General features: G+C 43.9%; 1 protein-coding gene across 4 annotated transcripts in view; it reads left to right on the top strand.

The window, feature by feature from the left end:
- LOC117818931 (ultraviolet-B receptor UVR8-like) overlaps window positions 1-12,932 on the top strand; it is a 322,536-nt gene that overhangs the window by 55,210 nt on the left and 254,394 nt on the right. For all 4 annotated transcript variants that reach the window (XM_034692069.1, XM_034692068.1, XM_034692070.1 and 1 more), the window contains exons 4-5: window positions 1,031-1,073; window positions 2,618-2,837. In XM_034692069.1, coding sequence (XP_034547960.1) covers window positions 1,031-1,073; window positions 2,618-2,837 — 263 coding nt within the window. The remainder of the gene's footprint in view (window positions 1-1,030; window positions 1,074-2,617; window positions 2,838-12,932) is intronic.

Here is a 12,932-nt window from a genome sequence, read left to right as displayed (position 1 = left end):
CTCTTAGAAGGACACTTTTAGACTTCTAGCACTACAATGCCACTTCATCTCTTCCATTGGCAGCATATGACACGATAATCTTCATAAACTCGGACTCCGTGCTCACAGACCGGTGGTTCTCCGCCCGGATGATACCCCTACTGGCTTCCTGAAACCACAAGTCCTGATCACCCTCTGCTCTCCCTCTTATCACAACTCCTACACCCATAAACAGACATCCCTTACATGACTGAATTTTTTGTTTTCATAACTATGGGTTTCATTTCGTTTCAAGACTGTTTTTATGGGACATTGAAATCTTTATTTCAGATGTTTTGGATTATTTCTTTTTTCCTGGATTTACATTAATTATTTTATACAAATGACCTTTCTATAATTTCCTTTTGTAGCGTCGTTTTTTCCTGTTTCATTGTCTGACTCTGACCTGAGTTTTTTATAACTACAGACCTGTTTGTCTGTCTGGCGCCCAATTGAATAACACAGACATTGCAAAATGACATTATAACCACACCGCTGTTTGACATTTTTGGGCATTTTAGCCTTTAATGACAGCACAGCTGAAGAGAGACAGGAAATCTGGGGAGTAGAGAATGGGGGAAGACATGCAGCAAATGGTCGACCGGTCAGGAGTTGAACCTGCGACGAGGACTGTAGCCTCGATATGTTGGGCACTTAGACCACTAGGCCATCTTTTTCTAAGCCGCTGTCAGCTTCTTCTCAAGTCAATAAACTGCAGTGAGCATCACAACTAAGTAGTGATGCAGTGAGTACAATTGTCAGGAAAATCTTTGCATGGCGGTATATTTATTCAATGAAAATATCCATATTGAGCCCACTTATATCAATAATATTGTCACACAGATGAGGACGACAATATATATTGCTGCATCTGTATTTGTTTCCACCACTAAATAACACTAAACGTCCCTAAAGATGGCTTCAAGACAATCCGTGCTTGCAAAGTACTTCACAGCATCTGCCAGTTTCATCGTCTTATGCTAACACTGTCCTTCTTTCTTTTATTCCACAGAGGACAACAAGATCTTTGCTTGGGGAAATGGCACAAGTGGACAGTAAGTGAATTTCAGAAGTTAGAAGATCAAAATAACTTTTCAAAAAGGACATTTTCAGTTAAATTCTGGTATTATACCTTAGTTCAGACTTTCAGAACACCTGCTTTCTTGGTGTGTGAAGGATAAGAAAGTTTAGTGATGCCTTCGGGGACTACTCAGGTGTTCATAAAAGTTTCACTGACCTTTTTAAAGTTTTATTCTGCCCTATAGGAATCCTAATGCCATACCATCTTCTCTCATAAACGCTGCAGCTGTATATAAACATACCCTGACAGACAAACAAACAAGCAGATATAGTTATACACAACAATAAGCTGTTTTCCTCCTGATGAGCTGCCTTGTTAAAACTTCTCCAGCCAGGAGCCAGTCTGGCTGTAATGGCATCTAAGGGCCTGGGGGCTGCAGTGATTCGATGGCCCTCAAGTACTCAAACAGCAGCACAGCAGACCTCAGAGAAAATACATAAAAGAAACAAAGGCATCACTTCTCACTTTCACATCATATCCCATTGTCCCTTATTCTTCTCCTCTTGCTCTCCATCTTTCTGTCTGTCTCGTTCTCTCTCTCCTCTCATGATGCTCTGACCCCTCTAAGCAGGTCGGGGCTCTCTAGTGGGGAGCTTATAGTTAGAGGAGCCTATAGTTGGAGCTCCACAACACCCACTTGCAGAGCAAAGGGTGAGCGTCTCTGTTACACAACTGGCACTCTGATATCTGAAAACTCCTCGGCTCTCCGGTGTCTCTCACTGGAGGCGAGAGAGAGAGAGTAAGAGTACGAGGGAGCTGTGTAAATTTAAACTGGCAAACTTTCTGATGGAAATAGCAGTGACCCCAGAGTGGTCTTGTCTTGAGTTGAAGCATTGTTGTAATCAATACAGGCTCTCGTGGGGACGGCGGGCGAGGACCTTTCGTTCCCCGTTTGTGGAAATAATGGAGAAGACTGTTTGTTATTTTTCCCAGACATGCCGCAAACTAGCAGATATGGCCAGGGCACTGCAGGTTATGACGCTGGCTCAGGGAAACAAATACAAAGAGGAGCATTTTATCAAGAAGCAAACAGCCGAGCTCTGTTTGAAGCTGCTGGGAGCCCACAGGTCACAGGGGTGCTGGGGCTGCGTTTGACCAGCTCATCTTGAAAAGGGGTCTTGGATGTTCTTTGTACACTCACTAGGGACACAGAGACAGAAGCACTACTCTCAGCCAAGGCCTATGTAAAGTCATTTGCGGAGCTACAAATTGAGTTAGGTTTGGTTATTATTTCTTCCCTGGGAACGTAACGCTGACCTCACTGAGATATGCCTGTTAGACACACTCTATATGTGTCTGTTGTCTGTATAGAGAAAACATATCAGAAAGACAACACTGCTGTACTGCCGCCTGGGGTGTATGCTAATCAATGGTGTCTATCGGGATCTCATACTATTCTCCAACTGAAATTAGTTTCTTTTTGTACATGATAAGAAATATCTAATACATTTTTTTTACACTTTTCATCAGAATCTTCACTTGAACCCCAATATCTCATCTTTCACATCTTCTTTTTAGACTGGGTGATGGAGAGAGGTCGATGAAAGACCAGCCAGTTGAGGTCCAGCTGCCGCAGACGCCGAATGTTACAGAAAAGGACGTCAACATAGCTGGTGTCGCTTGTGGAAGCAGACACTCCTTCATCTGGACTGAAAGTGGGCGGGGCTACAGTTTTGGAAACAACTTTTATGCACAACTTGGCTATGACTTCCAGAGGGCTGACTTCAAGGAGCACCAGGTATGTAGATGATGATGTCTTTACTGTAATAGCCATATCAAAAGTGAATGCAGGTGCCCTCTAAATATTTAAAACGCAGAGGTAAACACCAAGCGGCAATCTCTGGTCTGAAAATATGAGTTCAATGCGGAAGTGCTAAAAACTGCAGTTCATCGAGGCTCCGCTTGTGGCTGGCTCCGGAAGTACCTGAAACCACATACACACTGATTCAAAAAAGACGATCTTTACAGCAGAAATAAACATGTTTACAGCCTGGTACAAAAGACGGGTGTCGTCTGGATAGCTAATTTCTCAATCAGCACACACTGTACGTGGGTGAATTTTTTTAACGCTGCAATTTCGAAGTTATTGAGATTACGAGTCTTCCAATGAGAGGCAAAGCTGACTGCGGGAACACTGTAGCTGTTGGCTAGGAGGCTCAAAGCCCGCCTCTTTACGTCACAATCACTCGACAGCAGCAATACGGCTGCCGTCGACAATTGGCCTCAAAACAGCGCTTCAGAAACAGATGGGTGACGTCACGGATACTACGTCCATATTTTATACAGTCTATGGTAAACACACAAAAAAAATGCCCATCACATTCAAACCGATGTCCCGTTAAAACATCTTCATGATCTCCACAGTTTGATAACATTAGTTTTGAATTCCATTGTTGTGCATGAGGCAGAGGCTGGCTGATAGAGGCAGGTCTGTGTCGGATACCTTGAGGGCTTGGGTGGCTCTTTGCTGGTTGTCCCTCTCTATCTCTGTCCTTACATGGCTTACCGTACAGTAGTGTGCTGCTGAACCATACAAATCCTAAATTAAGTGCTGTGGAATTGAAATTGGCTCTCTTGTGAAGTGTTCCACTTGCATTGGAGCTTAATTTTGCCTACTCATATCATTTGATTCAGTCCCTCACTCCCTCTTTCTCTCGCTGCAGCCCATCGCTCCCTCTTCCTTCTCATGCAAAATAAGCCCATTTACCGCAATATGACAGTGTCTAGGAGAATGATTGCCACTCAACACTTGATATATGGATATGCGCTTCTGTGCGCATGTGCACTGGGTGTGTTTTATTTCTCACTGATTTTCTCGTCCCTTGCAGTTACATCAGTGTGTGGTTACACATTAAGTCTTTCACTTCTTTTTTATATCCACATATAGTTAATGGATGGCTTAGAAAAAAAGAGTAAGAGGATATGTGACAGAGTAATTCAGTCCTCTCTCAATCATTTCCATTCCTCCTGAGCTGAAGTCAGTATGGAGAAGCTTATTATCAAAGTCTTTTAAAATTGCCTCTCACCTGCTTAGCCAGTCAATAAACCCTGATCTGTCTCTGTTACCTGTGGATTACAGGTGTTATCAGCAGACAGTTTAATTCATCAGCTATATCATCAACTGATATTTTTGTGTTCACTCGCTGTTTGTTTAAACTCAAGATCCAATTTTCTTTTTCATCTGTTGTTCCTCTGGCACTGCTCAAGCAGCAAGATAAAACGAATCCCCGAAAGATAGGCCTTTGATTTAAAATGAGACAGTCCTCACACTGTGTGGTGGCAGAGGGGGCTGTGTGTTTGTAAAGTACACAGCCACCTGGCAGCAGTATGGAGGCCCAGAGGCCAAAGCTCTCACATCTCCTTGATAAAGGCCACGGGGATCTGCATGACTGCACCCTGGTTTCACCTCTTTCTGCTAAACCAAAGGATACTAAAGGGGGGAAGTACTGCAGCAGCTGTAGAGAATGACCTGGCGGTGTGTGTGTCCCAGAGTCACCCTTCCTGCTCATTCAGGCCGTATTCCTGGCTTCTGATTGCCCTGAATGGAGGCCCCGAACTTGGCCCACTCTCTTGTACACCTCCATCTTCTTTCATCCCTGCTACCTTCCTGAATGTGTTTTTCCAGGTGGACCAGAAAAGCTGCTCCACCTCCAGCTATCCCCCAGACTCCGTCGTATATGATACTGGCTATTGTTGTAAAGAATCTGTAGGTTGAGACTGCCCCTAAGGCTCTGTGTCTCTTCACTGTCTGAAATGGAGTGGTAGCAGACGGCTGAGATCTGAGAAACACTATATTCTGCTCTTTATTGGCGCAGTGATAAGGTGTTGGGATTCCGCTCACACCTGTGAGGCCATTGTTCAGGCCCACTATGGCGTTTCACCTGCAACAGACAAGGTTAGACAGAGCTCCTGTTTAATGCTTTGATTGACATTATTTTAACGGCACACCGTGGGGAGCTATACGTCTGTGAACGGAAATGAAAGTTAATCTGATTTTCTCCCCCCCTCTCATGTCTCTGCCTCTTTCTTTCTGTCCTCATTAGAACAATGGCAATGTCACTTTTTTGAGTTTTGAGGGGTGTGTTTGGGTGCAGTCAGGACCGTCCCTCTTTAGTTCCCCCTGTGCTGCCTTGTGTACACATTATGATAAGAGTTAGTACTCACAGGCTGTGTTATTGTGGTAGCTTTGGTGGTATCCAGCCAGTATCATGTACCATAGGACTGCTTGTTTTTGTTGGTATGAGTTTTTTCTCCCTGCGTTCATAGCATAGCTCACTCTCTAAGTGGGTTAACACCTCCTAGCTAAAAATGTACCACCCATTGTCTGTATTTCTACAAAACTAGGCAAAAAGCAGCCGTGGGAGCATGAAAATAAACTCTGTTCCTGCGTGTGACACGTGTGCAGCTTGAGCTTGGCACGGCATCCGTGTTCAGCCTGGCTGAGCACAACTTGTTTGAATGTCATATTTATCCCTATGTTTTGTCAGAAAATTAACTTCCTGTGAGTTTGCGGCAGAGCCGAGCATATGGCCACAGCTCTCTGGAGATGACAGCCTAGCGGAGCGGGAGCTCGCCGGTGCCGCTGCCCTGCTCTGGCGGCAGATGCTCCGGGCTTCTCCGCGATTAAGTGGAGATCATCACTGTTTTCTTTGAGCACCGCTGTGCCTTGTACTCTGAAGTGTTCCGTTAATCACTGCCTGCCTCCCTGCCTTTTCCACACAAGCTGCCAAAGCACTCATTAAGTTTGAATCTCCCTCTCACTATTCGCTCGCTCACCAGCCCGACACATTGCTTGAATGAATCCTAGCAGTCTCCTTTTTTTTTTTTGTTTCCAGGAACACGATGGCATGTTGCACCTGTTTGCTAGAGGGATCATAAAAGCCGTAATGCTTTTGTGCAGGCTTGTTTGGATGGTTGTTTGTGATTCCATCTCTGGTTCTCCTCTACTGTTCATTCATTTTTAAGGCATTGTGTACATCCTGTTAAATAAGTGCCTTTCTTTGTGCTACTGGATGTTCTCTCTAGTCTCTGTGTGCTGATGTAGTCTGTATTTGCGTTTCTCCCTGTACACTGAGAGGCTGCCTTGTTTCCAGTACAGGCCTCTGAGGGGAGTGGAGCCTTTTCTACACTTGTCTTTTTTATTTATTTATTTTTTATTGCAATGGTGCTTTCTCTTCTCTGCATGTTATTAGGAAACACTTCTCTGCACTTCTACAGTTGTTAAACACTGCTACATTTCCCGTATTTATGTGGGTGTGCTAGCGTGTGTTAAGTGTGAATCAGACTGCAGGTAAAATGTAAAACACATCTGTAGTCAAAGACAAACAGAAACGATTAAGATTAAGTCTCTGTTAGCTAAGCAACCCACCCTGCCTAAACCCCGGTATCACACATCTAGCTGTGTTGTGTGCATCTCCTACACAAGCAACCATTTATTGTCATTGTTACACATTGTGACACGCTTTAACCCTGATTGATCTTGATCTCCATCGCAAATAATAATGTGATTACAGGCTTTTCTCTGCTTCTCTCTCTTCACAGCAGTGGAAAATAACATTAGATATCTCTTTTCATGTTAATCGCCTTGGTTGGAAGTATACCTCGGTGCACCAATAGGCCTCGGTAATGCCTCTTTTCTTCTAAAAAAAAAACATCCAAAATAACCTATTTGCAGCACACCCACACAGACGTTGCTTAGCTCTGTAACACCGTTATTCTGCACCCATCAAAGCCTGGCTCACTTGTCCTGGTGCAGCGATCATTCCCCCACAATAGCCGGATGGCATTACTGCTCTGCTGAAAGCATTTGCATGGCAAAGCAATAACATGCACCTTGTAAATAAAGCAATTGATCCTGTTCATCGCAGGTTGGATTTCCAGGATAAAGCTGTGGGAAATGGATCCCTGCGCAATCTCACTTGCATACACAGACCCGGTTTCCTCATCCTCAAGTTTACTTTGCAAAAACTGTCTGCTTCTTAATCTTGTCTGTTGGGCTGTCAGGCAGACACAAAAAAAACAAATGTGGATCTCTGTGCTGTGCTGGTTACTTGGCAGACACGCTGATTAGTGCCATTTTGCCTCTTTTTCAATGTGTAGATATCCAGATAGAAAGCTGGCCCTATTATTGAGTCCAAGCACCAAAATAGAAATTGCTGTTCTCAATCAACTATGAAGAAATTGGTTTGCATTGTTGGAAGAGTTGATTAGTGACTTTTTGAAGAGGCTGTGGAAATGACTTACGAATCATGCTGAGTTGACAGACAGCTAGTTTAATAAACAATTACCAGCCTAAGGTCAGTAATAAGGGCTGTTATTCTTTAGTGCAGTCCATCCTGTGTGAGTACCACGCGTTAGGACCCTCTGGGCCTGCGTACAGTTGTTCAACACGATAAGCGTTTCTCTCATTTGCTTCATATCAAATCTATTCAAAGCTGTACAAATTGCTGCTGTTCTCTTGGCAAGAAACAGCTAATTTTTCGACGAGGAAATTCCTTGTCAGGAGCAGCCGAGGGAGGAAGTGTCAGTTTGATACCGCACGTACACTAACGGCTGTGCGGGAGCATAAGTGTTCGCTGCGCTTCGGTGGCAGTGCGTTTGATTTCAACACTGACCACCGGTGATGGTAACCCTGTAGTCCTCATATGAGCTGCCTCTCTTGAGACACAAACATGGAAGGCCCTCCCCCACATCTCACTTCAGACTGATGCTGCTCAGAGAGAAAGAGAGAGAGAGAGAGACTGAGGAAGAAGGGGAGAAAGAAAGTGAGAGGCTGGCAGACAATAAAGTCGCTGTATAGCATACACTTCTATCACTTGTCTATTGTTACACTGCAGTTACAAGCTATGCAGTATGTGGGAACTCAGTGTGGGTGTACAGCGACCTAAACTACTATACCGATCCCCCCCAGGGGCTCCTCAAAAGGATGCTTGGGCTCTGCTGAAAAATGAGAGGCAAGGAAAGTGAGAGACGGGGAAGAGAGGGAACAGAGGGAGATCGTCTCAGCTGTGTAGGTAGGCTAACCTGCGCCTCTGGAGATCCTGTGTCTTTTCAAAAGTACCCATCTTTTTGACTACCCCCCCCCCCCCCCCCCTCCTCTGACTTGTGTAGGGCCACACTGTTGAAAGAGTTGAGGATGATGACTTCTGCTGTACTCTGGAACTATAGGCATTCTTCATCTTGTGCTATTCTTCTTTTTTTTTCTTCCACCATTAGACGTTATGCAAAGTTTGTACTTGAGTTATGCATTATTTGCTCAGTGTGAAAGAGAGAATATGGTGTTTGTGACCTTGTTTCAGTTTGAATCATATGCCCCACTGTTTCCTAATATGCCCCTTGTGTATGTAATGCAGAAAGCACATTTATTACACATCAATAATTCTGTACATTTCCTTCTGGAAAACTAATTCTCATAATAGGATTTTGTCAATGTGATTTGAATAATGATCTCAAAACATCCCATTTTAGGCTACTTAACTAAATAGAATATTACTGATTGCAACACTTATCCATGGTTGGGGTTTTGGTAACCTTCTTTTCTGTTTCTTGCCAACAGCCAATTTTCTCTCAATTAAAGCATGATATTAGCACTCAGTAGGGCATAAACAGAAATAACCGTATACTACTGAATATCATGCCTTGATTATGAGCTTAAGAGTGGGTGTACAGATGAATCCAGTTTCTATACTCCTATTAGTGTGCTGGTGTTTTTATGTGTGTCAGTGAGAGAAAGGGAAAGGGAATCACTGCTGGCATGTGCCTGAGTGTGTCAATGTAACACTGTAGTGGCTGGGTAAGCTGCAAGTTATCAGCTCTATCCTGTGAAAACCTCTGGAAAAGGGAGGAGGGGGAAGACAAAAGTTGCAGGTATAGTAGGAAGAAAAAGTGTATCATTACATTGAGAGCCAGTCAGTGGTGATACCAGTTGGCCAAAGTTAGCAGGAAGCTGTCCTAGTAAATGGCAGCAGCTGCTCGCAGTTCGAGAGAGCATGTCCCAGTCAGAGGAGAAAAGCGATGGCATCTACATTAATACTACCTTAATGGCCCATCTGGCGCTCCGTAGGGTCCCTGGCTGCACCACCGACTCACAGGCGTTTGACAGGCAGTCTCCAGCGCACCAGACGCGCATGGCATGCCAAATGGCGGGGAGACGCCTCCGTGGCGCACAGATCTGTCAAACTCTCTCTGACGCTGTAGTCACACAGGCAAGGGAAGTTAAGGCAAGTTTTCACACGTGATTGGTTCTTGACATGGGAGGCGAGAGGGAGGGGGGCAGAGGGAGAATGACTGTCTTGTCTATCTTCCTCCTTCGCACCCTTCTTAAATGCAAACACAGACTAAGAGGGCACACACACATAATTTAAACACACACACAAACACACACACACTCTTCAGACTGGATGTTAAGTTGCCATGACCAGATTAAACCTCAATGAGAAAGCCAGGTTAAGATTAGCCAGTGGTGGATTCACTCTGCTCTGATGGCAAATGGAGATAACAAATATTATTTTTGCTGCGAGTCACAGTCTCTCTCTGTAAACAAATACTGGAACCAATCGCTTCATTGGAAGAAGTGGTGGAAGGTCTTATCAATTCACCACAGGGGTTTCTGGCTATAATTGGTATAATTGGTTGACAGAGCAGGTTGCAGACCATGATGCCGTGCAGTGATGCACTTTATGATCATGGCAGTAGGAGTATAGATTGCCCTTCAAGATATTTAAACAGAGTGGGCAAGAAGTGAATTACTTAATATGCAAACAATGGACATTATGGAGTCTGCTGGTATTTTGGATTTTGCTCAGGAAAATGTTTCAAATTTTAAGTAGGTCATACTGTTTCTTCGCTCTATGTGATCCTTTAAGAATGATGTGTGCAGTAATTTAAATGATCCCAATTTAAAGACTAACTTCATCAGCTTGTAAATGAAGAAAACGCAAACATCTTGTTTGGAGTTCAGGAGAAAGACAGGCGAGTTCCACCAGTGGATGATCTCACTCAGATTCCTTCACTGCCCTGTGCACTTGGCCTTTTCTACAGCCCCTGTTGAGCTGCACAATACTGGCACAGTGGTGCTTTTCTTCAGATCAGGTTGCATTCTGCAGCACCCACCAACACTGATCACAGACCCCGAAGCCTCTACCTCTCTGCTGCTGGGAAACTAAGGCTTCTCTTTTTTTCCTCTTTCTGATGAGTAAACTACACACAAAAGTACAGCGAGAGTACTTTAGAATATTTGCTGCCGCTCGTTCTCTCACACTTTTTCTTAAGGACATTTTGAGAGATAGCAGCAGTTCAAAAAACGGAACGGAAGGTTCTTTAGAAAATGCATTTCAAATGGCTTATCCAGCAGGTAGCCCCAGAGGACACCTCAGGGATAAACCTTGGAAAGAAAGGAAGATAGAGGGAAAAAAAAAGTGAAATTGGAAAGAAGACACAGCCGTGACTAAAACAGTAGAAATATATAGAGGAAAGGTATCCTCTTAACCTGCCGACGCCTCTTCAGAGGAATCGGAGTGCTGCATATCAGCATTCACTTTCTGAACGTTTTGGTGTTTTCTGCGTTCATGAACGAAGGCTGGATCTACTGATGTCTTTTGCCCCAGACTGTCTCGTGTTCAGGCAATCAGGACAGGTGATTTCTGAATGAATCTGAAATGAATTGACTTCTTTTGCCTCTCATTTGTTGATGATTGTTCTTACTTTCTGAGTAAACATGTGGACTGACACAAGAGTACAGACTAAAAATGAGTGATTATTCAACCAAACAAAAACATGAGACTGCTGAAATGATTGTCAAGGAGGTCAGCTGGACAACAGCTGCAGGGTTTTGTGTTTCAGAAAATGAAAAGAGGGAAGATGGAGAGAGAGAGATGAGGGCTAAGAGAGGAGAGAGAAAAAAGAGAAGAATCAGCAAATTGGGTTTGGGGGGGATTGAGAAGAGAGACGAGCAGAAGGAACTCTTCAACTTTCACTCTCATTCCCAGATGCGTTGTAGGCAAGATGTAGCCTTTGAAGAGCTGGTGGCAAAATAGGCAAAATATGACTACACACAGCCTCTCCACTTTTCCCTCTTTCTAATATACTTCCTCTTTTCCCCTCTCTTTCTTTTCACTCCTCCCTCGTTCAAACTCTCTCCACATCTCCCTCTCTTTATCTTTCTCCCTGGGCATCTCCGTTCCTTAGTGGCAAGCCCAGCTGGGGGGTTTCTGTGGTACTGCAAGTGAACCTTCACTGTCTCCTTCGGCAGGCAGCTGTCCCCGCATAACACACAAACACACACTCACTGCACTTACTCATTCCTCCGCTGCTAACTTTGACTCACTAAAGATAAAGTCATATCACACCGTGTTCTACTTTAGACATACGTGGTAACTTGTGAGGCCTGGTCAGTGTGAAAAAAAATAGATTTATAGCTCCACAAAATAAAAAAAAGCTTAAATGTTCAAACAGAAATAAAAGCTGAGTCTGATTTTATTTGCTGGGACAGCAGAAAGAAACAGACCACTGCCATGAGCATCACTGGCATTCTACTCTGTAGCCACTAGAGGGGGCTTTTATTATTCTGTGGCCCTCATGACAGGATTCTCCTGCAAATTCACCCTCTATGTCAGATAGTTCTGATTCTGTAATACCATCAGCAGCTATGCAGTTTTATGCTTTTGAAAAATGGACTTCCCACCCACACAAAGGACAAAGACATAATCTAGTATAAGGAGCATGCTTTGCTTAAAATACAATGATTGCTCCTCATATGTTTGTGTGTTGACACACACATCTGCTAGTGTGCGTCTCTGTGCATCTGCAGAGGTGATAATTTTCAATGTGCTCAGAAGCTGCTGCATGGTGTATAATGACATTAACAGAGAGCATGCCTCAGCTTGCTTCAATCTGCTCCCCAAATGTAACGAGTCTGGGCAGAAGTCTGGTCATCCCAACTAGATCAAAAACGGGAGGAAATCTGCAAATAATTTATCATATCCTGTGGAGATTCATCAGTCACACATGCCAAAATGATGCTGAGCTGAAAATTAAAAGGCATATTCTGTCACCATTATTTTCCTAATAAAGATGGAAAGCAGGATTCAGTCAGGATAACTGGTTCAATCTGAAGCATATCCATTTTATTATGAACTTTTTCCTACCAAATAACGAGTCACTGTTCATGTATTGTGATTTAAGTTGCTCCTAAATAACTGATTCATTCTGAAACATATCATAGATTACACATTGTTTAATATATGTCTGCGTATCCCCTCCAACATTTGTCCCTTCTCTAAAAAACTTTTTTCCCTGATTTATTCACAACTTACACGAACACATGTACATGTATCTGTACCTCATGTGCACCTCTGCCCTCCTGCATTTCATCAACCAGCAGAAGACTAATGTGAATTGCCAGTTAATCATATTTTTTCTGTCTCTGGCACACCTTAATAGGAGCGGGGTTGACATGACAGCATCCGAACCAGACTTCCAGAGTTGTCCTGCCATAACGCTACACGATCTTCGCTCTCACGTTACTGAAACAGGCTTGGCCGATGGGATTCGCCGTACTCTGTGCTTCTCCTCTCCTCCTCTCCTCCATGGCCTTTTCCTGTGACAGGGCTGCCGATGATACAGATCCACTGTGACATTTTACATTGTGCTCCCTAATTGCAGCAGCTGATAGTGGGATAGCTCACCGTACAGCTGCATATTTCCTCTCTTTTTCCACCCTGTGACTTTTTTTCCACCTTTTTTTTCCCCTTTGCAGCTGACTAGAGAGGAGTGGTGTACAGGTTTAGTGTAATAGCATTGTTCAGATGTTGTCTGATGGTATGCACTTTAGGGC

Source organism: Notolabrus celidotus, chromosome 9, assembly GCF_009762535.1.
Source record: "Notolabrus celidotus isolate fNotCel1 chromosome 9, fNotCel1.pri, whole genome shotgun sequence".
Classification (NCBI taxonomy): domain Eukaryota; kingdom Metazoa; phylum Chordata; class Actinopteri; order Labriformes; family Labridae; genus Notolabrus; species Notolabrus celidotus.
Note: the sequence above shows the minus strand (reverse complement) of the source record. Positions and strands in the feature narration are given on the sequence as shown.